The sequence below is a fragment of the Poecilia mexicana genome, unplaced genomic scaffold (assembly GCF_051168715.1).
Source record: "Poecilia mexicana isolate PSO_F unplaced genomic scaffold, ASM5116871v1 scaffold_4, whole genome shotgun sequence".
NCBI lineage: Eukaryota > Metazoa > Chordata > Actinopteri > Cyprinodontiformes > Poeciliidae > Poecilia > Poecilia mexicana.
The window spans coordinates 1352221-1378360 of record NW_028263373.1 but is presented as its reverse complement, the minus strand read 5'-3'; the positions used below and the strand labels follow the sequence as shown (position 1 = coordinate 1378360).

At 38.0% G+C, this 26140-nt stretch overlaps 2 protein-coding genes across 4 annotated transcripts in view; one reads left to right on the top strand and one right to left on the bottom strand.

The window, feature by feature from the left end:
• Positions 1 to 300: 300 nt before the first annotated feature.
• On the bottom strand, positions 301 to 9169 carry LOC106932819 (uncharacterized). Its single transcript, XM_015011706.2, has 12 exons — positions 9024 to 9169; positions 7701 to 7856; positions 7011 to 7207; positions 6085 to 6263; positions 5923 to 6003; positions 4921 to 5099; positions 3530 to 3743; positions 3162 to 3253; positions 2097 to 2253; positions 1858 to 1980; positions 879 to 1094; positions 301 to 801 (listed from the first exon to the last, which is right to left on the bottom strand). The coding sequence occupies exons 1-12, from the start codon at positions 9041 to 9043 to the stop codon at positions 715 to 717; spliced, it is 1701 nt and encodes a 566-aa protein (XP_014867192.1). The 5' UTR covers positions 9044 to 9169; the 3' UTR covers positions 301 to 714.
• A 1889-nt stretch (positions 9170 to 11058) lies between these two features.
• The window catches only part of fnbp1l (formin binding protein 1-like), a 49838-nt gene continuing 34756 nt past the window's right edge, over positions 11059 to 26140 (top strand). Inside the window, exon 1 of one of the 3 annotated variants that reach the window (XM_088004707.1) lies at positions 11059 to 11230. In XM_088004707.1, coding sequence (XP_087860833.1) covers positions 11207 to 11230 — 24 coding nt within the window. In that variant the 5' untranslated portion in view covers positions 11059 to 11206. The remainder of the gene's footprint in view (positions 11231 to 26140) is intronic. The other 2 variants (XM_088004706.1, XM_015011704.2) reach the window with 2 other exon arrangements.

Genomic DNA, 26140 nt, shown 5'->3' with positions numbered 1-26140 from the left:
GATATTTATATTTTTGGAATTGAGAAATTTTCCATGTTTTTTTCTTGAAAATTCTCTGATTCATCTTAAAATTTCAGAAAATTTTCTCACAAATTTTGGACTTTTGAAACGCAGAACTTTTTTTCTAGAAGATTTCTGAGATTATTCTCAAATTTTCAACTTTTGGAGTTCTGAAATTTTCCTCAAAATGTCTGAGTATTTTGGCTGAAATGTACTCCTTTTTCCTGTTTTTCCTAATATGCCATTGTAGTCATGTGATAAATGTTGCAGAGCAGTGTAATAGCTGTAAACAAACACCAGTTTAGCAGCCAGTCATTTTATGTTATACAAACAAGCATAATTACAACATGTTTAGACATTTCTAATTACAGAACGATTAAACAGATGCAGGTTAAAAGCTTGTGGGGTTTTTAGACACAAAGTACTTCAAAATACAGTTTAGAGGATAAACAATTAAGGCCTTTTGGATTTGTAAAGATCAAGATGAATCTACAGGCTCTAACCTGCAGATTCACATTAGAGCAAATTTATGTTATGCTGCACACAGAAGAAAAAAGGGATTTTAAAAATATAAAAATGACATTCAGCATCCCTGAAGTTTTTTCTGCAGAATCTGCTGAAGTGAAATAACATCTGCTGCATTAACATGGGAGCCATGATGACCCTTAAAAACAGGATCCAGATCTCAGAAAACCAGGAGTGTTGGTAAGGCTTCTACATCCGCAGCAGCACAGACTGCTTTTTCTCTGTAGACAGCTGGTGGCGCTGTTGTTTGATAATATCCAGAGCATCTCTGAGAACCTGCGAAGGAAAAGAAAATCAGACTTCTCCCACTTCCTCCTCGATTAATTTATATGAAAATAATTCAGCATTTTTACCTTCCTGGTTTCCTGAGGCAGAATGACTCCGTCGTCCCACATCCTGCCAGAGGAAAAGAACGCCGAACTTTCCTCCTCCAGCTTCTCGTTCAGCTTCTTCTCCTCTTCCTGTTTGGCGTCGGCTGGTAGCAGCGAGTCGGCGTGACCCGGCGCCGCCAGCGACACTCTGGCGTTGGGCCACAGGAACAGGAAGTTGGGATCAAACGCCCGTCCACACTGAGGACCAATGGGAGAGAAGACGATGAGCTTCATTGTTTTGTTATCAATTGGTATTTATCATCAGAGCAGACAGAAATCACATGTGAGGTACCACAAGATGCAACCCTGGGACCCTTTCTATTTAACATAAATTTTTAAACTGAAAAACAATTTTTATGCAGTAAAAAAAATTGAAAGTGAAAAATTATTTTAAAATGGAAAATAAAAAAAACTGAAACTGCAAAATAGATTTTTTACTGACAAGAAACTGAAAATGAAAAATTATTTTTAATCTGGAAACTTGAAAGTCTGAAATTGTGAAACAATTTTTATACTGGAAAAAAAATTAAAAGTAAAAAAATAGAATTTTGAATCTTTCAATTTTAAAATATTTTTGAAACCCTTTATGGCATCAATTTAGCTCTATAGAATTAACTAATTCCATGCTCTTATTTAAACAAATAATTTTATACTAAAAAAAGAAAACTTTGAAATTAAAAAACTAAAAAACTTTAAACTGAACAATTTTATACAAAAAAATATTTGAAAGTGGAAAAAGCCTTGAATCTGAAAAGTAGTTTATAATCTTTTTCAAATTACTTTAATTTTGCTTCAGTTTTGAAATTGTATTTTCAGTTAAATTTACATATATAATTTTTTTAAAACAAACTATATGGCAGCTATTTAGCTCAATATAATTAAGTAATTTCATGTTCTAAATCACTCAAGATACAGACATTAAGACACAGAAAGACGAAGGAAAACCAGTTTGGTTGCTCACCATGGCATAACTGTCGCCGCCATGGCAACCACCAATCACCACGGTGATTTTTGGGACAGAGGCACAGGCCACTGCTGACATCATCGAACCCTGAGCCTTCAAACGGTTGCTGTTCGTTTCTGCCTGTCAGAAAAAGACAGAAGAATCACTAATGTACGTCACTTTGCCGATTTTTAATCGCTTGTTTGTGTAAGTTTCGTTGTCATGGAGATACCAAAACGTTACTGGGCTGTTTCTACCTGTGCGGCGGAAAGCGTTAGCGCTGCTGCAGGCGCTGTGTTCTGGAGGAAAAGCAGCGGTACGTCTCTCTGGTCACACAGCTGGACGAAATGACTTCCTTTCAGCGCCGCTTCGTACGTTAGCGCTCCGTTGTTGGCTACTATTCCTACCAGGTGGCTAAAAACATAAAAAAGAACATACAAAATCAGACTTAATATAAAAATTTAATAAGATATGATGAAAGAATATTGTTTGTTATGGATGCAAATAGCAGAAGATATGATTAAAACAATTATACGGTCAAAATTAGAAGTTTAATACCGTTTAGATAAATAAATCTATATAACATTGTATCTGTGGTGGCAATAAATTGAAAATACACAATAAAGTGTTTAAATTTATGATGGCATATTAGGGTAAATGTAGATATTAAAATATGGAGGAGGATATTTCTGCCAAAAAATCTCTTTCTGAGATTTTGAGATTAATCTAAAAAGGTTTTTTTTTTTTCCAAAAACCCCCAAAGAAATATGTTAATTTGAAATGTAAAAGATTTGCTAGAAAAAAACTGAAATTTTGAGATTTCATGAAATTTTTCTAAGAAACTGAGTTTTCTGAGTGGAATATTTTTACTTGAGACTCAAATGTAAAAACTGTCTAATTATTTTTAATTATTGCTTTACTGTTAAAGAATGTTGAATGTTTGTGATCAAATTAAAGGCTTCAAAAATAAAAGATTAATTTATTTTAGAGATACAACTAGCAGTGGGTTATTGTGGCAATTAATCGAATTAAAAACAAAATGGCCACAATCTGCAGAATTTTTTATTTAACCACTTTATCACTTATTATAACTTGGGAAAATGTCTGGTTATTATAAGGAACTAGTGGTTTTACACCAATATTAATTATTTACTTAAAATAAGCTCCTGTTTCTTGCTGAAAAGTTACTTCTAAGTTAATTTTGTCTCATTTCAAGTGTAATAAGATTTTAATTAGAAACTAGACCAAACATACTTAGTAAGAATTTTCGTTATTGCAATGTATTACATATGAATATAGTAGTGTTTGTTTTTTATTTTTACCCATGAATCTTTGCAAAACCAGTTACGAGTGTGGTTCCGTATCGACCTTTGAACTCCTGGAAGCGGCTCCCGTCTGTCAGTCGGCTCACAATCTGAGCGGGAAACAAAAATGCAACTTAGTTTTTGGGCATTCTACTAACCTCTATTTTATAAAAATGCAAGTTTAGGGGAAAAAAATTGTGTTTATTCAGTCAATATTTAATACAACAGCTTTTTTAAAAAATTCAGCATATTATGAAAAACAGTCCTTTATGTCATGGAAAGGCAGTCAACCCTCTTGATACAAGAGAAAACTCAGGTTGTTAAGAAAATGGCAGCTTATCAGTTAATCAATAAGATCAATCAGTAATCTATAAGCAGTGCGTTACCATCTTCACATCCAGCGTGTGGCTGTAGCTCCGTGGAGCCAGACCCAGAAGCTCCTCTGGACTGTGCAGCGGCTGCTCTGCTGCTTTCCTCTTCGCCGTGTCCTCCTCCTCCTCCTCCTCAGGCAGGTGGAGGTTCAGGGTGGAGATGATGTTTCTCGTGTGATCAAACGCCTCCTTCTCCTCCCACGCCAAGTGGTCCACACACCCACTCACCCTAAAACGAAGCAGCAATCAGAGACAGAGTCTCACTCACTTCTGTAGCTGCGTTTCCATTACAAATGTCTTTGTCTACATTTTATTCAAAAAAAGAAATTTTGCAATTGTGGTGTTTCCATTAAATAAGAAATTAAATTAAAATTACATGTGAATAAGCTTGTTCATGCGATGAGTCGTTGAAAATCATGGCTCTGAGGGATGTAAATAGATGAAATATATCCATAATTCAGCCGACAGATGAGACGTCTGCGTTTTATTCAGCCGTTGGAGCCGATACATTTACACCATTTTGGTGATTTTACAGAAGAGCTGCGACAGTTTTATGAACCGTGCGATGCTGAAAGCTGCACAATATCCAAATAAATAAACAATCATCCTCCTACCACTTCCTGTCGTCTTCTTCTGCGTTTCCAGCAGTAGTAAGATACGGCTGTTGATCACATGTGATGCAAAAAAGTAGCTGTGTTTCCATTAATGTGCTTAATGGAAACGTGCCAATTTAGAGAAAAATTCACGTTTTTTGATCAAAAGCTTTTGTGCTAAGATGAGTCGCATAGAAATGGATGTATTTCACAAAACTGCAATGGCAACTGTTCGCATCACACAAGTCATGTGATCAACAACCGGATGTTACTGCTGGTGGAAATGCTGAAGACGACGACAGGAAGTAGTCTTCTTTTGGTTTGTAGTTTGTTTTGGACAATGTGCGGATCAGAAAAGTTGTCATTCTAAAGTGTTGAACTCATCGTTCTTCTGTAAAATTACCGATAACATTTTCCCCAAAACGCTGCATACGTAGCCGCTCCTCAGTAGGCGGGGCTTGTCACTCCAACGCCTGAATAAGACATTAACGTCTGCTCTGATTGGCTGATTGTTGCTGTCGTGATTTTTAATGACTTATCACATAACAAGCTTATTCATTTTGATTTTAATTTCATTTGGCATTTAATGGAAACTCAGCAATTCTGAAATTGTGTTTTTTGGTATCAGGAGAATACAGACAAAGATTTGTTCACATTTGTAATAGAAACGCAGCTAGTGGCTCCATTGCAGTTTTGTGAAATATATCCATTTACAAAAACCTCGTTTTGTTTTTTTCTAAATTGACATGCTGTTTATAAGCAAATTTATTTTCGTAATTCCAGTTTGGAGCAGCTCTGAAGTTCGGCCCTTACTCGGCGTGGAGTCGGGCCCCTCCCAGGTCCTCCGGGGTCACCTCCTCTCCTGTAGCGGCTTTGACGAGCGGCGGGCCTCCCAGGAAGATGGTTCCTATCCGGTGCACCATCACCGCCTCCTCTGCCATGGTGGGGATGTAAGCTCCCCCCGCAGTGCACGAGCCGCACACCAGCGCCACCTTCCAACCCGTAAAGATGCACAAAAAGCCCTGAAATACTTCATGCAAAGTGCTTCAGATTATGAAGACACAAAAACATCAAATAATCACCAGCTATAAACGCAGTAACATAACATTTTATCAATGTGGTGAACCTGCTTGTAAGTTTTTTTATTTATTTCACGTTGGCTGTTATACTGACTGAACAAATTAAAGTTGTTTTGTTTTTACATGTTTGATCATTTATGTCTGTGTTTTAAAAATAGAAACATTTTAACCCCTTTAGTTCAGAATTTTAGTTTTGAATTTTTTTTTCTTACCAAAAAATTCACAAAAGTCTGTTTATACTCATAAACATTGAAATAAACGATCAGATGCCTTTTTTACTCTGCATAGTAACACTAAATAATTAAGCAGTGGCTGATATTTTCCTGTTGTCCTTTTGGATGGAAGTTCAACTCTGAAAGAAATCCTACGATCTAAAATCAAAATAACTTCAAATATCGTCACTTGAAATACTTAAATTTACACTCAAGGCAACTTTTAGGCTACTATGAACTTGAATTTATATTTCTGATGGAAAGTAAACACCAACTCTTCTTTTTTAGTTTTAAAAATTGTCTGATGTGGAGATTAAGAACCTGAATGTCATCGATTAATAAGAAACTAGTTAATAAAAATAATCACTCAAATGATAAAATCCCTACTTTTTCATTTGTTTAAACCCAGGAATGCATCAGTGGACTTTGGGTCAATTCAGCTGTTTTTCTGTATCGGCTGATGCTAAACCTCAGATATCGGTATCGGAGTGGAAAAGTGGATCGGATCGTTCGTATTTTTTTACCTGTGGGATCTTCATGGCAGACATGATGGCTTCGTTATAGAAAGTCCTTCCTCCCTGGTTCTTGTCAGGAAAAATCTCTGACTGGATATTTATTAAATACAGAAAGGTGTTAGGAGCCAACATGGCGGTTGGTGTGATCCACCTGAATGTGATCAGCTGAACCTGTAAAGGTAGGAAAGCTCCTCCAGAGTCCACCAGGTAGACACAAGGCAGCCGGTTCTGGATGGCGACTTCCTGAGCTCTCAGCTGCTTCTTCACCGTGATCGGATACGCTGTGCCGCCTTTCACTGTGGCGTCGTTAGCAATGAACACACACCACAGGCCGTTGATCCTGCCAACGCCTGCACACACACACACACACACACACACACACACACACACACACACACACACACACACACACATTCAGCTGGAAGTGTGTGAGAGGAACAACAGCTGCGTTTCCATTACAAATGTACACAAAACTTGGTTGATTATTCCTGCATTAAATAAGAAACAATGAAAATCACATGATAAATCTTAAAAAAAAAAAAAAACATGTCGCCCGTCATCCTCTAACTACTTCCTGTTGTCGTTCTCTTTGCTGTCGTTTGCACCAGCAGAGCTACTTTTACTTCAGTATAATTTTTGGGTGTTTGTTTCAAAGAATGCCAGACTGTATTGTTTTTAAAACTATGTTTACTGTGAAGTCTAATAAACACACACCTTTATTTTAAAAAACAAAAAACGCAAAAAAAGTCACCTCATCCAAGCGGCAAAACTTTTTATCAGGAAAGAGAAGTTTTGTTCGAAATTGCAGTTTCCATTAAGCAGATTTACCTTCGTATTGTAAAACGCAGTAAATGTCGTCAGGTTTTATTTAACTCAGCCACGGAGTTCACCAACACGCCGACTCTTCTTCATCGTCTCGTCTTTCGTCTAGCACCACCTCTGGTCAGGATTGGTAATGTCTCTACATTCCTAACTGCTTTGTGTGTCGTAAGCGACGTCAAATTGTGCGATTTTATTGTGAATTGAAACGCAGCTTCAGTCAGACTGGGCTGGATATTCAGGTTAAAGTACCAAAGACACAGCTAGGGGTTTCTGACCAGTCAGGCAGCCGGCTGAAGGGATGTCGCCGTACGGCAGACCCATCCCAGCGAACGGGGAAAGCTCCAGGAAGTCGTCATCGTCCAACAGGAAGCGGAGGCGGTCCCTGACCAGCAGCTTCCTGTTTCTCTGTGTGTGCCTGATTACAGCGTTTTCCCCTCCGCCTCGCCTCACCTTCTCCTGTAACTCTATGTACCTAACAGAGGAAAACAGACATTTAAAGAAACTTCAGTCCTGGAAACCAAGATTATTATAGTTAACTAAATAACAAAATAATGAAAACTGACATTCAGAAAACATTTTCGTAAATAAAAACGGTAATTAATGGGGAAAACTATGACTAACTGGAACTATGTTGTTTGTTTATAGAACTAACAAAAACACACTGAAATTACAAACATAATACCCTTTGATTTATTAATCCATTTATTAGCCATTTGAACCGATGTGAAATTGATATTTTTCCTCCACACAAATTAAATTACAGCGCTAACGCTAGCAAATGGTGACGCTGTAGACACTCATTGTTTTTGATTCCACAACTGTCCAGCCTAATCTCCATGAAGTGAACAGAAGGTGATGCAGCTTTTTGTGACGTAACAAATGTTTGTGCTGCTGTTCTGTAACTCCTGTAAATAAATGAGGAATTTGGCATTTTTCATGCACTGTGATGTGTGAGCTGAACCTACTTGTTTTGGCAGGCGCGGCTGTTTCTCAGGTTTGCCTCGTAGACGTGGCGCTGGATGGGCAGCAGGGGGAGCTCCAGCACCGGGAAAGAACTGCGCAGAGCTTTCCGCTTCGCCGCCACAGAGCGAACAGAGAACGGCCGGCGCTGCTCAGCAAACCTGCAAAACACAAAACGAGAGCAAACGCACTAATACGGACCAAATACATCAAAATCAATGCAACGTTTTAGAGCTGAAATGATTCATTGGATTAATCAATAATTGACATAATTGTCAACTAATTGATTAATCGTTAACTGGAGTATACAGACTCAAAAAAGGCCATTTGCTGAAAGAACAACACACTCAGAGCAGTAATTAAGATAAAACTGTACAAAAAGAAATTACATTTTGCATTAAGATGGAAAAAAACTTGTCTGTATGCTCTACCCAGAACTCCTCAAATGATAGTTTTATTTTCACACAGTTTAAATTCTGTAAAAATAAAATAAAATAAAGAAAACTCCTCTTAGACACCTTTTGGTATCAATTATTACATAAACCAAAAAGTAAGTCAATCACTGTATTGATAAGTCAAATTGAAAGGGCTGAGTTTTTCACATGTTATAAGTATCTTTTTAGCTGTAAATGCATCAAATGCTACAAATGACCAGGCATTCACTAAATGAATGCTGTTGTTGCATGTTAGACGATAAAACGTTCATTAAATAATTTTATTCTAATATCCTCTTCATGAGTCTGCTTTATAACAACAGAGTGTCTTCAGTCAGAGGCTTTTTCACAGTCACTGTAACACAGACTGCTACAGGAGAACCTTCCTCTCCGACAGCCATCAGCATTTATTTGAAAAAGAATTGTATAATATGAGTTGCAACAACATGTAATTTCCCTTTGGGATAAATACAGTTTTTTTTTTATTTATTTGAATATGTTAACCTCTGAATGTAGTTGGTTGTGCTGGGGTATCTAAATCATTTTAAATGTGTAAAAAGTAAATAATAAGACTATAATTTTCTTTCCATTTCAGTCATGTGCTACTTCGTGTTTAACAGTCGTAAGAAATAAATTAAAACTACCGATAATTTGTGTTTGCATGAGGAGAAAACGCTGAAAAAGTTCCGAGGGTGTGAATACTTTTTGGAAGCACTGTAGCACACAAAACTGAAGAGTCAAACGCTGCATTAAATCACACTGATGAAAAATAAGAGATAAACACAGCCTTGGCTCTAATCTCTGACAATGTTAAAGTGTGCCAAAGGTCGTCTGAACGCGCTGCGGATGTTAAATAAAAGATTATTACAAACAAATAATCACTCCTCTCGTTACCTTAAGATGCAGCGCTGCATGTTTCACTGGTTTCCGCTGCAACGCGGCTAATCACAGCTTTAATAAACTAATTCTGACTCCAAGATCCATTGATCTAAACTACAGCCAGAGAGCCAGGAAACGCTTCTTCTCTCTTTGTTGACAGCGGTGATTCCTGGACGCACTCCACTGCCCCCTATCGGAACAACTGTAATTACAAGCGGCACAAGGCAAAGATTTTTATTCGAAACTCCATTAAAGGTTTCATATTTCACTAAATTACAAGAAACTAATTGGTTGAGTGGTATTACAGTATAAATATGCTAAAAACAAATAATTCACTAATTAAAATGATAGCGAGTTGTTTTTCATTTTAGCTCCAAATTAAGAAGCAAAACGTGAAACTGATTAAACAAATACGTAATTCCTTATAACTGATAGATTTGTGGTGAAATCGAATTTGAGCAGTTTTAAACCCAAGAACTAACTGTAAAAATTAATTTAAATGATCAAACTACTAACAAACTTTAAATAAATGTAATTTAGAAAGAGAAAAACTTCCCTTTTCTGCTCAAAAAATAATTAGAATGTTGGATATTGTTGTTTGCATAAATTAAACTTGGTCATGATTTACCTTTTTAAAACACATATCCAATATAATTCAACTGAAAAATAAATACATCTGTTTTACAAATAAAAAAAAAAACTTTGGCAGTAATCTGTCTGGATGTCAGTATTGTTTTCTTGCAACATTACTCATAATCCAGAAAAATAGATAACACAACAGTATGTTATTATGTACAGAAATTGTTGGAATATTTTGTAGCTCTCTCAGTGTTAAAATAGTTTGTCTTTCTTTATAATATAAAATCCTTTCATTTGAAAACAGACTTCAGTCACATTGCAGCTGTAATTATACAAAGCGGCCACTAGAGGGAACCATACCATTATTTTGAAATAATCTGACCACATGGCGTCATATACTGATTTGATTATGTGAATAATGTCTTGTGGCAAATTTTATGCTCCAGTTTCACAAAAAATGCGAAATATAAAGGAAAAATACTGCATTTCAGGAAATCCAAAGTAAGTAACAATAATACAGTGACATATAACAGGGCTGGATTTAATAAATTGTGGTGCCCTGGGCAAGAGATTTGGTGCCCAACTCACAGGTTTGGTTAAAAAAGAGTTTGTAATTTCTTAAAATTTCTATAGATAAAGCATATCATCATTTCTAAATAATGAACAACAACTAAAAGACTGAAAAAGATTGCAATTGTTTGAATAAATCTGTCAAATCTGAGTACAATGAAAGCTGGAATATAAGTGAAATTAGTGACTAAATCTTGCTACAGTTGACAGGATTTTGAAAGTTATCTACACAAAAAACTAATTTGAACCCCTTAGTTCAAATCTTTTTTGTTTTTTGACTGACTGAATAAATAAATCACATTTTTCAATTTGTAAATCTTTTTTTTTTGTGTGTGAAGAAATTAAATAATATTGTAAGCTCCAACAACAGCACAAACAACAACAAAAAAACAGACAAACAATTTTTATGCTTTATTTGTTTAATTTAGATAATTTTTATTTCATTTTAATTTTTTTATCCACATACTTGAGAATGGAGATATTTGCTGGGGTTTGTTTTGTTTTGCTTATTTTTGCTTTTTGTTTTGTCATTTACTTATTTGTTATCCTAATTACTGTTTCATGTCATTACTTGAATTTCTCTGTCTGATTTGTAATTTTGTGTGAAAAATTTGAAATACTTATTTACTTAAAACAAATACTTAAAAAACTAACACTAATTGATTCTTAATAAACATGTTTATTTAATTGTAAAATTTTAAATAAATCATATTAAAAAAAACTAAGATCAAATGATTCTTACTAAGCAAGTTTATGTAATTGTTTTTCATGCATTTGTTTTTGAATTTTTCTGTTTATAAAACTGAACTGATTGGCAATCTTTAGAATCACAGACAATATATATGTATATATTAAAATGTATTATAATAATTAAGTTTTATGTGGCTTATGGTCCTGGGTCCCTGCTGTGGGGCGGCCCTGCTAGTTCAGTGGGAGGAGGAGAGTCAGTCAGTCAGGAGGAGGACGGGAGTCCCAGCGGCAGTTCGGGAGAGCCAAGGCGGGGGGAAAAGTGCGTCCAAACCGGGAGAAGTCACACGGAGGTATCCGCCATGAGTTGGGGAACGGAGCTCTGGGTGAGTTTTCAACTCTTTAAGCAGCTGTTTCCCGGCTCGGCTGTTCACGTGTGAGACTCCGGCATCGTGGCCGGGACTTTTTATTGTATTTTATTTAAATTTTTTCTTTCGGGACGTCGAGTGGAAGAAAGGTGCCGCGGTTCAGGTCCAGCTTTGTGTGGAAGGCAGCGCTGTTAGCCGGCGATGCTAACGCTAAAGCTAATCCACCTTAACGGCTGTGACAGCGGCGCGGAACAATAGGCAGCCCGGTCCTCGCGCACGGGGTCCGGGGCACCGGGCCGGAAGCGGGGGGGCTCTGCCTCCCCTGTTCGGTGGCTGGTTAACTTAAATTACACCCGCGTTCCTGAGTGCTATTGTTCATATGTGTGTGAGAGAAGTTTAGTTGTATTTTTTACGGTGTTTTTGTGTCACACCCATCCTCCTCAGGCTCCTGTTAAAATTAACCTCAATTAAGCTCCTTCTTCTTCGTCTCTTTGTCTTCACTTCAGCGTCACATGACTGAACTTATGTGTCAAAAACAGCAATGGTTTGTTTTAACACACCATTTTATGTTCTGTACAGTTAAATCATGACTTCCAGTGAGGAAGTCATGATGGACTCTCAGCTCTCAGTCTCAATTGGAAGTGCTGTTGCGTAATGTTAGTATTTGTCCAGAGTGCATTATTATTTGTGGTGTATATTTTTGGGGTGTTGGCCCATCCCGATGTGTGAAACCAGAGAGGCAACCAGCAGCATCCCCCCTCTCTTAGATGAGGAGGAGCAGGATGAGGAGGAGGGGATACTTGTTGTCCCAGAGATGATTCTCCTCCATCTGATCGCTGTGTTTATTATCTGGCGTCTGAAATAAGCTCATTTTTTGCTTGCTCAGCCCCCACATGTAACATGACCATGCTGCAGCGGACAAAGAGATAAAAGTTTGCTTGTATGAAATTCAAAAGCGATGTGAAAGGAGTTTGGTTTGTTGTGGGGTTCATTTTTCTCCCCATTCATGTTTTCTGTCCAGTTTTAACCAATCTAGCCCAGTGTTATGGAATAACGTTCTGTATTCCTTTTAAAGTCTTCCTAAAATAGGAAATTGGTCACGATAACAAATTTTGCTGAATGATAAATTGTCCCAGAAATGATTGCAATAAATTATAATATTGATCATTTTCAAGTAATATAATGGTAATAATGCAATAACTTATTGCCAGAGATCAATAAATGTTAAATTCTAGTCAACATTGAACACTGGAACTGAAAGACATCTTAAATATCCAAAATAAATAGACAAAACAGTAAATAAAATTAATTATGAAGTCTCTGGAAACTACATTGTCCCTCAAAAGAAGGACAATTGTGAGACTAATAAACCAAACTGAAGATTTTTATCATCCAGTTTTTGGTAGAAAGAGAAAAAAAGCAATAAATAACGCAAACAGAAATTATTAAGTTGCTGCCTACAGTTTTTTGTCCACATTTTGTCCCTTACCTTGCTCTTATTTTAAATTAATAGGAAGTAGGACCACAAATAACCAACGACTAAAATAAAGACTTGGCCTCATCCATTCATTAAAGTCGGCAAAATACAGCATTTGTTTTAAAGCTGGAGTCACTTCCTAATTAAATGTAGAGAATGTGTGAAAATAAACAACATTTTTGGAAAAAAAAATTGGGAAAATGCTTGCTTTTCTATTAAAAGTATTGCAAATTTAAAAGTAAAACTTTATAGAAATACCCAAATTTTTGTATTTTTAATTTGGCAAAGAGGTGCTTTGAATTGGTAAATTTGGCCCAAATGACCGAAAGTCGTACCGGATCGTTTGCTTAGGTAAAAACATTGGCTCTAGTTGGAGTTTTCTCCAAAGTCTGGTATACACCCTGGGTTGTGTAAGCGTTGTTGCAATTTAACCATATAAATAATAAATAGCTAAATATAATAAAACATCTTGCAGTTTCCTTGATGAAGGAAGCCATTTTTGAAATGGGTGGCAGTCTAATCCACATTTACGCATCACATTACGGTTGTTCAGTCAATGTGCATCAGAGGAAATGCGCTCAGCATGTGGACGAATTTAATAGAGGCAGTTTTTTGTTTTGACGTATAGCAGCAAATGGAAAAATAATTTCAGATTTTCAAAATTCGACCAGCAGATGATGGATCCCGTCAAGGGAAAACTAGGCGGAGGATTGGTGCTTCAACCAAACAATTTACTTTAAGCTTCACATTCAATATAAATGTGTTTGTTTAGCAAAGAAAACATAATAAAAATTTATAATTTTAGATCTGAAATCAAAAGACACGGTTGAATATGTTTGTGTTCTTGAAAAAGTTCGAGGTGCTGAATGAATGAAGGATTAATTAATTATTTTTTATATATTTTTTCTCTTTTTTTGCCTTTTATTAATTGATGTTCTTCATGGTTGTAATTTAATTTAGCTCAGAAAACCAAATATTCTACTTTAGGCTGGGAAACATCATCTTCTGCATCCAGAGGTATTTAACTTTAAACTTAACTCTCTTTAATTCACCATAATTACATTTCGTCTTCTTTGCTTTACAGGATAAGCAGAATTAAATTCAAGTCACTCCAGTTAATCCCAACACAATACAATATGTAACCTGATTCAGATCCAATTCAACACAATATTAATTGTTTTTATAATTAACCTCAGTCATATAATGCCAGTTGGTAGAAACCCATTAGGTGGAGCTCAGTATGCGTCAAGCCACAGATTTTTCAGCAGCATGTTGCTTTAATAGAACAAGACTTTAAGCATTGCTTGTTCGCTGTGTGTGATGTCAATGAAACATCCGTCCAAATAGCGATATGTAATAATCAAATATTAGTAATTTATCGCTGCATTGTGTCTTTTCCTCCAGCCTTGGAGCAAAGCAACCTGCATCTCACCCAGCTATGGTGGAAATGTAATCCCCGAATCCCCTGATTGGATTAATGTGCTAGCTGTCTGTGGTCAGATTAAGGATTAAATGTAAAAGATGTAAATCTGCTGATTGGCCAGTGAGATGCTCAGATGACTGCAGGCTGAATCTCATTTATTAAACCAGTTGATTTCAGATTCTGGTGTTAATTCTTACTAATAATGTGACTGGCTATTTAGTCCTGCTGATCAATGTTAACCAACCCATAATGGAGCCACTTTGACTGTTCCAACATCATGATATGGTAAAAAAATACCTAGAGATCTGAAATGCTACTGCTGACATTTATAATTATCATATTGATTACAGTTAACCTACATTTTTCTAACTTTTGTTTCATTGCATTTTTTACATTTTTCTCAGTCACTAATATTTGCGTCTGGTGTGGAGGCCAGGGGCGGTTAAAGACCACCAGCTATCTAAAATACATAACACAGCTTCAGAGAACGCTTCACCTGAATTCAATTCAATTAACAAATACTTATTTATCCTAAAGGGAAAGTAAATGTTCTCGTAACTGATATCATGTCGTTGCAATGCTGGTGGCAGCAACACCATCAGATGTTGGTAAGCGCTGCTAATCCACTTTATTTGCTTTTGCTGCTCCCCTTTAAGTCTCTCTCGTTAGAGAGATGTTGGAGTAGGGGATAAGCTCTTTTCCCATTATGATTGATTGAAGGGGTTAGATTGAACTTCCTCCTGTCACAATAAGCAATAAATCAATTAAACGAGCTCAATAATTTCCATTTGCATTATTTGTTGTTTTTCTCTTGTCTGTCTTTCTACTAAAAACTGAATGATTAAAGTCTTCAGTCTGGTGTTTTGGCCTCAACCAGCTTCTTTTCTTGAAGAGTGAGGCTTCATAATTCATTTTACTGTCGTTTTGTTTATTTTTGGATATTTAAAATGTCTTTCAGTGTTAAATGTTCATTTGAAATGAAAGTTTATTGATATTGGAGAATGTTTCTTTGCATTATTATTACCAATATAATGCTTGAAAATGGCCTCAAAGTAACAGGATTATTGTTTATCTCAACAATTTATCGTCCAGTAGAATTAGTCTTTGTGGCCAGATTAGCGGTAGCATCTCTTGCTAAAGTCTGGGTGCTGTTTGGTTTAGCTTTTGCTTTGTGCTTTGGCTCCTGCTCATCCCTACAAACCAATTGAGGAACATCCTATTACTGCGCTGGCTTCCTGCCCCAACACACACACACACACACACACACACACACACACACACACACACACACACACACACACACACACACACACACACACACACACAGTGTGCCTGAATCGGAGCTGTGTCTGTGTTTTGTGTGCGTTGGAGCCAGGATGCCGGCCTGCTGTGCGCAGGTCTGTCTGAGCGAGTCGGGCTTGAGCCCAGCAGGACGGAGCGGTCAGAACCGGCTGAAGGACAACGGGCTGACAGGCGGTCGTCCATGTTGGCTGGCCAAACTGAAAGACAAGGATAAGGGGATGGAGACTTAGACGGTGGTGTGGAAAGGTCAATCTCTACATGGTTTTAGGATTTGACAGTGAAAGCTGTGAAATGAAAAGGACCGACCGACTCAGATCAGCGGTTCGGAGGCTGACGGTGTGGATTTGGAGTTCCTGAAAGTGTCCAGTGTTTCTCCTGCTTCAGTCGGGAGCATTGTTTGCATTCTCTGCCGCACATTCAGACTTGCACAAAGGTGCTTGTTATTCGTGCTCCTGTTTGTGATATTTATAGCTTGCAGACTCCACGTCTGGATGCAGACAGCAGTCTAGGATCTCTGGGGCTCCTGGGCTGCTTTGACTACCCTCCACAAATTACCACAAAAATACCAACAAACAAAATTATTCTGAAATGTAACTGTTGGAGAACACGAGTTTATTTAAAAAATGATTTTTCACATATTTCAAGTTATAGCCACACATTTCAGTGGTTTATATGAGGGGGGTCCAAAGTGTGGCTCGGGGGCCATTTGTCGCCATTGGAATAGTTTTGTGTGGCCCCTGACTGCAGTTCAAGAAAAGAACAAATTGGATTCTTTGTGTTATTAAGATGAGATTTCTTCTTAGACCAATGCCAGACCAATGCCAGACCAATACCAGACCAATACCAGACCAATACCAGACCAATGCCAGACTAGTATGTTCAGAATATGAGTACTACCTCATCATGTAGTTATTTTTTTGTGCACCACAAATTGCAAAAATTAATGGAAAAAGTTGGTATTAAAATTGGTGTTAAACTAATGATTGTCACAGTAACCTAATATTTAAGTTATTACACACCTTGATACATAATCTCTATACTGAATTCATCAGCTTTTTTTGGACTGTATGATAAATAATAGTACAAAAAACAATAAGAGGTTAATAAATATGTGTCATATCAGGCATGGAGTCGAGATAAACCAGCTGGAGACCCTCCATGCCTTTCCTGCCCCCTGCCCATTGCCAATCATTGACCAGGAGTCTTCTGGTGTTTCAGTCCAGTCCTGAAAATATGAAACCCAAAGGCAAGCCCCAAACCTCGGCTTGTTGTTTCTTCTGATTTCTGAATCTGTGGAAGTCGTGGTTCTTTGGCTGCTGTTGGATGAAGCAGCAGGCTTGTCCCTCGCAGGCCCCAGCGGGTGAGAAACAAGTCATGCTGAAGCTGAGGGCGCCGGCCTGGACATGACAAGCTGTTAGACTCGGTCCAGCCAAGCTTGTCAACACGTTGTCTGTGTGTGCAGGGGGTGGGGGTGTTTTTGTAGGTGTGAGGAAGGGAGCATGATGTTTTCAGATCGAGATGTGTGACGGCAATGGGTGAAGCCCACGTTGGCCCTTATGAAGGGTGGATGTCTTTCCTAATTAGAAAAATGTCCTAGCAGGAGAGACAGACTCAAAGATGGAGGGGAGGAAGCTTAGTAATGGGAGATGCGCAGAGATATTTTCGTTTGGTTGGGGGAGGTGGGTTGATGAAGGCTGAGAGATGAGCCGAGTTTAGGCATAATGGATTATATGAAACTTTAATGATCCCACTGGACGTTTGTGGTAACGTGATACGTTGTGATTGAATGGGATGTCAGTCCGAGCAGATGAAAATTAATTTGGCTAAAGGGATCTTTTTGTGATCTTCTACATCTTCAGTCTGAAACCTTTCCTGTGTCATCATTTATTTAGATTTTATTTAATAATCTTCTGAAACAAAATAAAAAGCCGTAAAAGTGAATCAGTTTTCAAAAAGGACTGTATATACTATTAATTTATACTATTTTGCGATATATCGGCACCAACATTGGTATCAGCCGATATTAGTCATTTTTTTAACATATTGGTATCGGTTCAATAAATAAAACTGGGCTGATGTGAACAATCAATATTTATTTTTTATCTGTTTCTGCTGTTTTCCCCCCAAAAGGTGTTAAAATGGTGGTGAAATATGTGTAATATTGGTTATCGGCCATAACAACAGCATTAATATTGGATATCGATATCGGCCAAGTTTTCGTATTGGTGCATCCTGGCTATTTTATAACGTAAAATCAATGCAAAATGCATAAATTAAGTTATTTAAAGCACTTTATGGAGGCCTTGAGTTCAAATAGTTTTTGTTATTGACTTTACATGAAGCTCAGTCGTAACCTGAATTCTTAGTGTTATTTCTGACTGGTTTGAGTCTTACATGAAGAACAGGGACTTAACGTTTCCTCTAAGGTGACAGAAGTCACCTGTGGCGTACCTCAGGGGTCCACCTTGGGTCCCGTTTATTTAATGTCTACTCATCCCTGATAGCGCAAATTATAACAAGTTATATAGGTATCAAAGCTGTAATGTGCAACAGCTCTACATTACAATGTCGGTGTGTCACAATGCATTGATGCGGAGAACAAAATAATGCGTTGATGTGCCTTTAATTTGAACGAATGGAAACGAACCTCAAGAAATAATCAAACTCTGATTCAAACCCAAAAAGGTCCGTCTACAAACCTTGGCCTTGGTTCGGTTGAAGTGAACTCTGGTGCGGTTCGAATGGTTATGTGAACGCTAAGCGGATCCGAGACCACTCCAAAAACAGGAAGTTGATTACAGCACAGTGCATTCTCGGTAAATGCAATCGAAACAAACACGTGTCTTACGCTAGCGGGAGAAATGGCTTTTGGTCGTTAGCTAAAGGCAAAGGATAAATCCTACAACCGCTAAGATCTGATGCTACTCCATTTTTGTTTATATTTTGTGAGAAAGTTTCGGTCAGTTTCTTCTTCAGAGGTTTTTGTGTCATTTCCTTTAGTAGTTCTTGGTGCAGCGCCCCCACAGGTGAGGAGGGGAACAGGTTTTTCAGAGGGTTTGGTTTTTTCGATACAGTGCAGTTAAAAAGAGAAACAAACAGATGAAAATGTAACGAATGTTGCAGCTTTGGTTCCCAATCAAACCGAGTCTACTGGACAATCAGGTGTGAAAACAGAACCATTATTTTTTCTCACCTTCACAGGTGAAGGTAAATGTATAAGTTCAAGGCTAGAAGGAATAATAGAGATGAGCTTATTTTTAAAATGAAATTTGCTGCTAAAGGCCTTGTGCTTGCATCCATTATGTGAACAAAGAGCCTTCTTCATCTCTGCATTTCTTCCGAATGTTTCCCCAGTGGTTCTGCCGTTCCTCCCCCTCTTCCTTCCTCTCATCCTCCTGCTGCGTCCCTCTGGACTCTTACACAGCTGCATCCAGCCAACCAGCTGTTCGGCAGTCTAGTTCCTCTTGGATCCAGACGCAGACCCACCTGTAGGGCCTCTAAAACCGATGACCTGGAGTGAACCCGTCTAAATGGGTCTCTGCACATTATCCGACCTGACTTTTTTTAGACTGTAACTCCTGACATTAGCACTTTTCTTTGTTGTTGAAGGATCAGTGGTTTGCTTTGGGTCACTGTTTGTAGACAGCGTGGAGGATTTGATTTTCTACTGCTTTTTAGAGACTCTATGTTAGTGATACTTTTTCTTCATGCCAGACACAGAGCTCGTGTTTGGTTATAAATGAATCTAATCTCTTGTTATACAACAAGTGTTGGTAGTATTTTCTTTCCAGGAAATAAAAAATGAGTCACAATAGACAGAAACTGATCCAGGCCTCTCTGAGTTATGACTCCGCTCGTCGTCAGGATTTGTTCAAAGCAGCAGCTGCGTTTAGTGCTGTCCTGCCTCCGTGAGTCAGTCTGTCAGCTGTTTATTAGTCAGTAACTTTGTCAGGCAGTGGATAAAAAATAAGCTTTGGACCATGTGGAGAACTGGTGGAATGTTTTAGAGAGTTTTAGGGCTCTGACCCCGTCATTAAACCAAACCTCTGCTGGATGGTTGTATGTGATCAGACCCGTCTTGTGTAACACAGACAGTAGCAGGGATTTCCATGAGGTTAACGCCAACAGGAAACGGTTGCCAGCTTGGTGTGTCTGGAGAAAGGGAATACTTTGCTATTCCATCAAACATAGTGATTTTAGTCATTATTCCTGGCCAAACATCAGCACTGGAACTTATTTTAAACCAAGATTGCATGTTTTAGTCAATGCTGGCTTGTGGTTAATGCAAAGGAGAAAATTACACCTAAATACCAGTGTTTCAATTTATTCAATCCTGTATTCAACACATCCAAATACACAGGTCTGTAATTAAAATACCTCCGCTAATTTATCATTTTAAAGCAACAACACACATTTAAGGAGTTGGTAAAGATTGTCTTCATCTGCGTCGTCTTTTGTAACACAATCTATTGGCCGTTCAATCAATCGCTCAAGTTTATCTGTATCGCACATTTCAGAAACGAGGCAAAGTGCTTTAAATCGTAGAAATACAAAATCATAGGACACACAATTTGAAACATTATATTTTGCTGTCGCCATTATACATCAAAATGTTGGTCAATGTTTCAGTTATTATGATTCAAAAGCAACTCTAAAAAGGTGGAAGGGTTAGGGTTTTGCAGTTTTCTGGAAGTTTGTTCCCGTTTTGTGGTGCCTAGAAGATGAATGCTGCTTCTCCATGTTTGGTTCTGGGGTTTCGTCATTCAATGTTTCTACCTTCTCCTGTGGTCATGAACTCTTGGTAGTGACCTGAAGATCGATATTACAGATGCAAGCGGATGAAATTAGTTTGCTTGAGGCATTCTGGCTGCATCCCAATCCAGAGAGAGACCCAGGACACGCTGGATGGACTAAAGTCTCTTCTCCGTTCAGTCTCAGTTCAGCTGGTTAATGTCTGTTTGGTGCTCGATAATTTAGGTGTGTCTCCATTGGCAGCCTGTTCCTCCCTAAGTGGGCAGGAATGTGGGAACACGGGCGGGCTGGAGCTGTGGTCGACGCTCCGATGGCTTCGTAATTTGGAAATAACGTCTGAGGCCAACGGGCAGGTCCAGTTCAATGCGTCAGCTTTAACCTTACCTTAATCCGTCTTTGCTATCACTGTTACTGTTTGTTTAAAATAAACAAGCGACTCAAAGCCCGGTGGCCTGCCAGACTTATATTATTGGGGGAAACACTGGCGCTCTTCCAACACAATTGGTAAAAAGTTGGAACTTCAAGGTTTGACTATGGAGTTAGAGATTTGCTGCTCGCCATCCTGTCAACTCCTACGGTCTCATGGCGGATTGAAAATGGTGGTTGAGTTGTTGACTTGAATCCACAGGCCAACCAATGAATGCAGTCTGCTGCCAATCAAATTGCTAGCATACAATACACAGATCGGTCCGACTTGTTCTGGCTCAGAGGTGGCAGATTGGGGAAGAACTGATTATAGCCACGGCGTAAATTTTAAATTCCTCTTACATCATCTCCGGATGGTTTATGAAGACGCCGTAAAGGAAGGCATCCTCAGGTTTTACTACAGTTTTAATGTTATGCAAGGGTCATTTGTGTTGGTGAAGGAATAAGTGACATCTAAGCGGAAAATGATTTATAACTGCTAGTGCACCTGAAAATAACGCCATAAAACAATATACTTTCAGTTAGCATGCATTGCCATTTTAAATTGGCTACTGCACTGGGATATTAAACTTCCTTATTGGAAATGGTTGGGAAATTGCATCTGGAACTGGAAATCTCTTCATCCTTTGTCACGAGTGATGCATACAGATGAGCATTGTTGTTTTATAGCCAGACTGGATTCAAAGCCATTAGCCTCATCTTGAAGTACCAGACTTTTTTCACAGACATCTGATTCTGCAATCATGTGCATCGACTGTAGCGTGTGTTACTTGCAGTAGCAGTTTCAGTTCATGGCACAGACACTGGATGCCCTCGGGCCGATGTCCTTTGGTTGTTTTGTGCTAAACACATCAGCTGCCGGCTAAACCTGCTGGGCTGATGTTATCGCCTTCATGGATCGGTTTTACTGAAAGAACATTACAGGAGCCTCTGAACTACCACTAGCACCTGACTGAGACAGTTGCACAACTACAGTGTCATAACTTATATGTAGGCTTCAGTAATGATTTCCCTCCCAGTCATGTGACTTTTACACAGAGTAATGCGGGACTCCCTGGAGTTGATAGACTAGAAGAAGAAGCTCATTTCAAAATAAAGTGCTCTCCTGTCTTATTTTATGTGGCTATTTTGTTGTACGTTTCAGTTTGATGATAAACCTGCAGATAATCTTTAAAGTGAATATATGCCGTTAAATCCTCCCATTTCCCATTTAAGTCGTTCGTTTTGCTCCACAGGCCATTCTTTTTCTTTTACCCTCATTCTGAGGTGTGTCTGAGAGCAACTCGGCAACTTGGACATTTTTGTGGTTTGCTAGCAGCTAGCGCTAGCAACAAGAACATTACTGGGTCATTTGTTCCCCAATAAAATGGCATAAATAACAGCAAACTGTTTAATTCAATAGTATTATTAAAAACACACCATAGTGCTACCTCTTCAAGGTGCTAAAAGGTAGCACACCATGCTAACATAAGCTAGTAGCATGCTAACGCTAGCAAAACAATGGCCAGTAAATTAATGTCTAAAATACTGTTTGTCATTTTAGTGTCATTAGCAGCTTACCGCTGTGCTGTGTCCATCATTTCCATCAACAGAAGGAACTGACGCTTCAGTTAGACGAAATCTTCCAGGAAATTCTTCTTGATGATGATGGAGATTGGTGAAGCGCTCAAACTTTCCCCAGCTGTGGGTACATTTTCAAGAAAAATAATACTGGCATTTACCCAGACGCTTTGAAGAGTTTCTGGACGGTGTAATGAATTGTGTGTTATGCACACAAAGATCCAAGGTAACGACCAGCCCTCCAGTAGCTTTAGCATCCCTCAATTTTTACTACAAAACCGCCTTGAGGAATAAAAATGGCGGATTCATGAAACTGGTCAACCAGAAATTCATGACTTTGTTTAGCAGTTCTGCAGCAAAAACTGTGACATGATAATATTAGGCCAGTCATGGACTATAAGTTATTATGATCAATGATAATAATAATGCAAGGACACATTCTCAGAGATCAATAAACTACAATTCTAGTAAACCTTTAACACTGGAACTGGAACATTTTAAATATCCAAAATAAATAAACAACAGAAACAAATAAAACAAATTATGAAGTCTCTGTAAACAAAATAATCCTTAAAAAACGGCTAGTTGAGACCAAAACACCAGACTGAAAAATTTATCATCCAGTTTTTGGTAGAAAGAGAGAAAAACAATAAATCATGCAAATCATTGACTTTGTTTTAATTTCCAATGCGATTAATTTATTTGTTGCTTATTGTGACAAAGCTACACAGTTTTTGTCCTTTTTTATACTAATTTTTTCCCCTATTTTACTTTTATTTTAAATTAATGGGAAGCAGGACCAGAAATACGCAGCGACATTTACTGAAATAAAGTCTTGGGTCCATCCATTCATTAAAGCTGGAGAATTTGTGAAAATAAACATTTATGGAGAAAAACAAAAAAGCATTGAAATGGAAATTATTGAGCTTGTTTTATTTTATTGATTATTTCCAACATCGTTGAGGTGTTTAAAATCGCATGAAGAGGGAAACAAGCCAGTCTGGCCTCCACTCATTATGCCTGTGTATCCATGTGACTAATGGCCAGCAGGCATGTGTCTGCCACATGATTACAAACCATTAGCTCTTCGCTTCTCTTTGTTCATAATTGCAGCTCTGTTCTCTGTTTGTGCTCCAGCTCTCAGGTGGTTCCCCTCTAGGGCTGTTGTAAACGAATATTTTAGTAATTGAGTAATCTATCGATTATTCTTACGATTAATCGAGTAATCGGATAAAAAAAAAAGTAAAATGAAATATTGGTAAATCTGGCATAATACCGGTGTTACTATCAGATATCAATATCAGTCCAATTTTCCATATTTGAGCATCCCTAACAGTTGCTTTTCTGTAGTTTAGAAAACTAACCTGTAACAATAATAGCTCACTTTCTAAGTTAACCAGAAGAAAAGTTATAGAAAAATCTGAAATTATATTGAATTTAATAACAAAGAGGCAGGCTCACAAATATGCTTATAAAAATGTCTACAATGCAGCTTTTAGTTTATGTATTCATCTTCAGTGAGTTTAATAGATTAATTAAACTCACCTTGCCACCTAACCTGTCACGCTTTGGGTTTGAAAATACGGGAAATGTCGCCTGGAGTGGGAGGAGAGGGCGAATGAACGAACATGGGGTGGAGGGGAGGAAATAGACCAGCGGACTGACGAACCGTTAGACCGGGGGACGAACACGGGGGAAGCAATACGGGATATTTACGACACCTTCACTGGTCACACTCAGAAACTCATCTACCAGCCATGTACGATGCGCTCCGCCACCCGTTTCTTCAGACCGGGATATGAAATTTATTGTGCGGTTCGTCGGTAAAGCTACATTTACACGGTAAGCATCAGCTACTCAGCCGCCCGCCCTGTTCAGTCTATCCGCTCACCTCAGCGCTCTTCCCGCCGTTCGCTTTCAACCAGCAGCCCCGGAGGAGAAATGCTGCCGTACTCCAGGCATTCCCCCAGTCATTTTAAGGATGCTTATTGGTTCCCCAAAAACGATAAAAAGTCGGGCATTATCATCAATCAATAAAATCCCCACGGGCCAATCTTGAAGATTGGACTTTATGCCGCTGAGACTTAGCTTTTGTCAACAACTCAGAGGCGGAAGTGAGAGCTCCGCGCAACGCAAATGAAGTCCCGGCCGGAACACGGTGCGCTAACTAATAAAACATAAATTAACGAAGCTTCGAGGCAGGAAAATTTTCCTCGAGGAATTTTAGTAATCGAGGTACTCGAATCATTCGAGGAATCGTTTCAGCCCTATTCCCCTCTGCACCATGTTTTATTATGATCTCTTTATTTAAGGGTTTCCCAGCACACAGGACGAAATGGAAAGGCTTTTACTGTCCCAGACCCTGAAATAGATTGACCTGGACTCCAGAAGGATTGTTTTTGTTGTCGCTAGAATAGAAACTACATGTTACTGTGTGAGAATGTTCACAGAAAGTAACATTTATCAGATAAAATTTAATTTAAGGCCCCTGAAATGATTAAGATCTGACCACAAACCAAAAACAAAAACAATTTGGCCAAATTTTCATCAAAATTTGGCCAAATTGTTTTTGTTTTTAATAAAGAAACAGTCCAAAAGCCATTTTTATGTTTTGACTCTTTAAGAATTTATAAAATTCATAAAAATGTTGTTTATTATCGAACAAGTAAAACTGAACAATAACAACCACAAAAAAACAGTTTTTTTCATTTTTAATTGAATGAATTTTGTGGTAGTTTGTCTCCAGGGTGAAATGTTTGGACACCACAGGTTTACCAGATGAGTTGATTTAGGAAGCAGCATTGTGTCATAAACAAAGGGTGAGCTGCATTTTCTGCTCTGGGTTTGTTCGCGTTTCTGTGGGAAACTCTGGATTTTGTCAGGAATTTTCTACGTGTCATTACAACAGATAGAGATTTACAGATGGTCAAGTGTAACCAGGACAACAGCGTTGGAGGAAACTATGTAAATTCATGCAGCAACAGTTTTTCCCAGGCTGTTTATTCGGACCACTGAAGTTTCAGGGCCTCTTAAAACTCCTGAGCTCACAGTTTGGGCGTAACCTAGGCAACGCCGTCATGGCCGACAGTTTATAGCTGCTGTTGCATTGCAGACAGAAACCATCAGGTAGACACAGGATGGTGAGACATGCTGGGTGCTTTCTGTCTTAATTTGTCTGGATTAATCTGGGTAAACGGTTTCAGACCAGACAGCAGATCCACATGGGAACCAACTTATGGTAATTTATGATCTAACCCACTTTGTGAACTTCTTTTGTTCAACTAGTCAGCGATTAGCAAACTCGGCTTGGACTGGACTTGCTTTAGACCCCCTTGGTTCACTTGATGCATGAAAGGCAGGATATTTTCATCATCATCCTCCAGTCACATGGTGCCATGCAGCAGTAGTTTCCTGTTTTAATGAGAAAATTTCTCTAACAAGTCGAGTTTTATATCTTAATACGATGTTAAAACGAGAAACATTTTCATTAAAATGAGAAACATTTTCATTAAAACGAGAAACATTTTCATTAAAACGAGAAACATTTTCATTAAAACGAGAAACATTTTCATTAAAATGAGAAACATTTTCATTAAAACGAGAAACATTTTCATTAAAACGAGAAACATTTTCATTAAAATGAGAAACATTTTCATTAAAACGAGAAACATTTTCATTAAAACGAGAAACATTTTCATTAAAATGAGAAACATTTTCATTAAAACGAGAAACATTTTCATTAAAATGAGAAACATTTTCATTAAAATGAGAAACATTTTCATTAAAACGAGAAACATTTTCATTAAAATGAGAAACATTTTCATTAAAACGAGAAACATTTTCATTAAAACGAGAAACATTTTCATTAAAACGAGAAACATTTTCATTAAAACGAGAAACATTTTCATTAAAACGAGAAACATTTTCATTAAAACGAGAAACATTTTCATTAAAATGAGAAACATTTTCATTAAAACGAGAAACATTT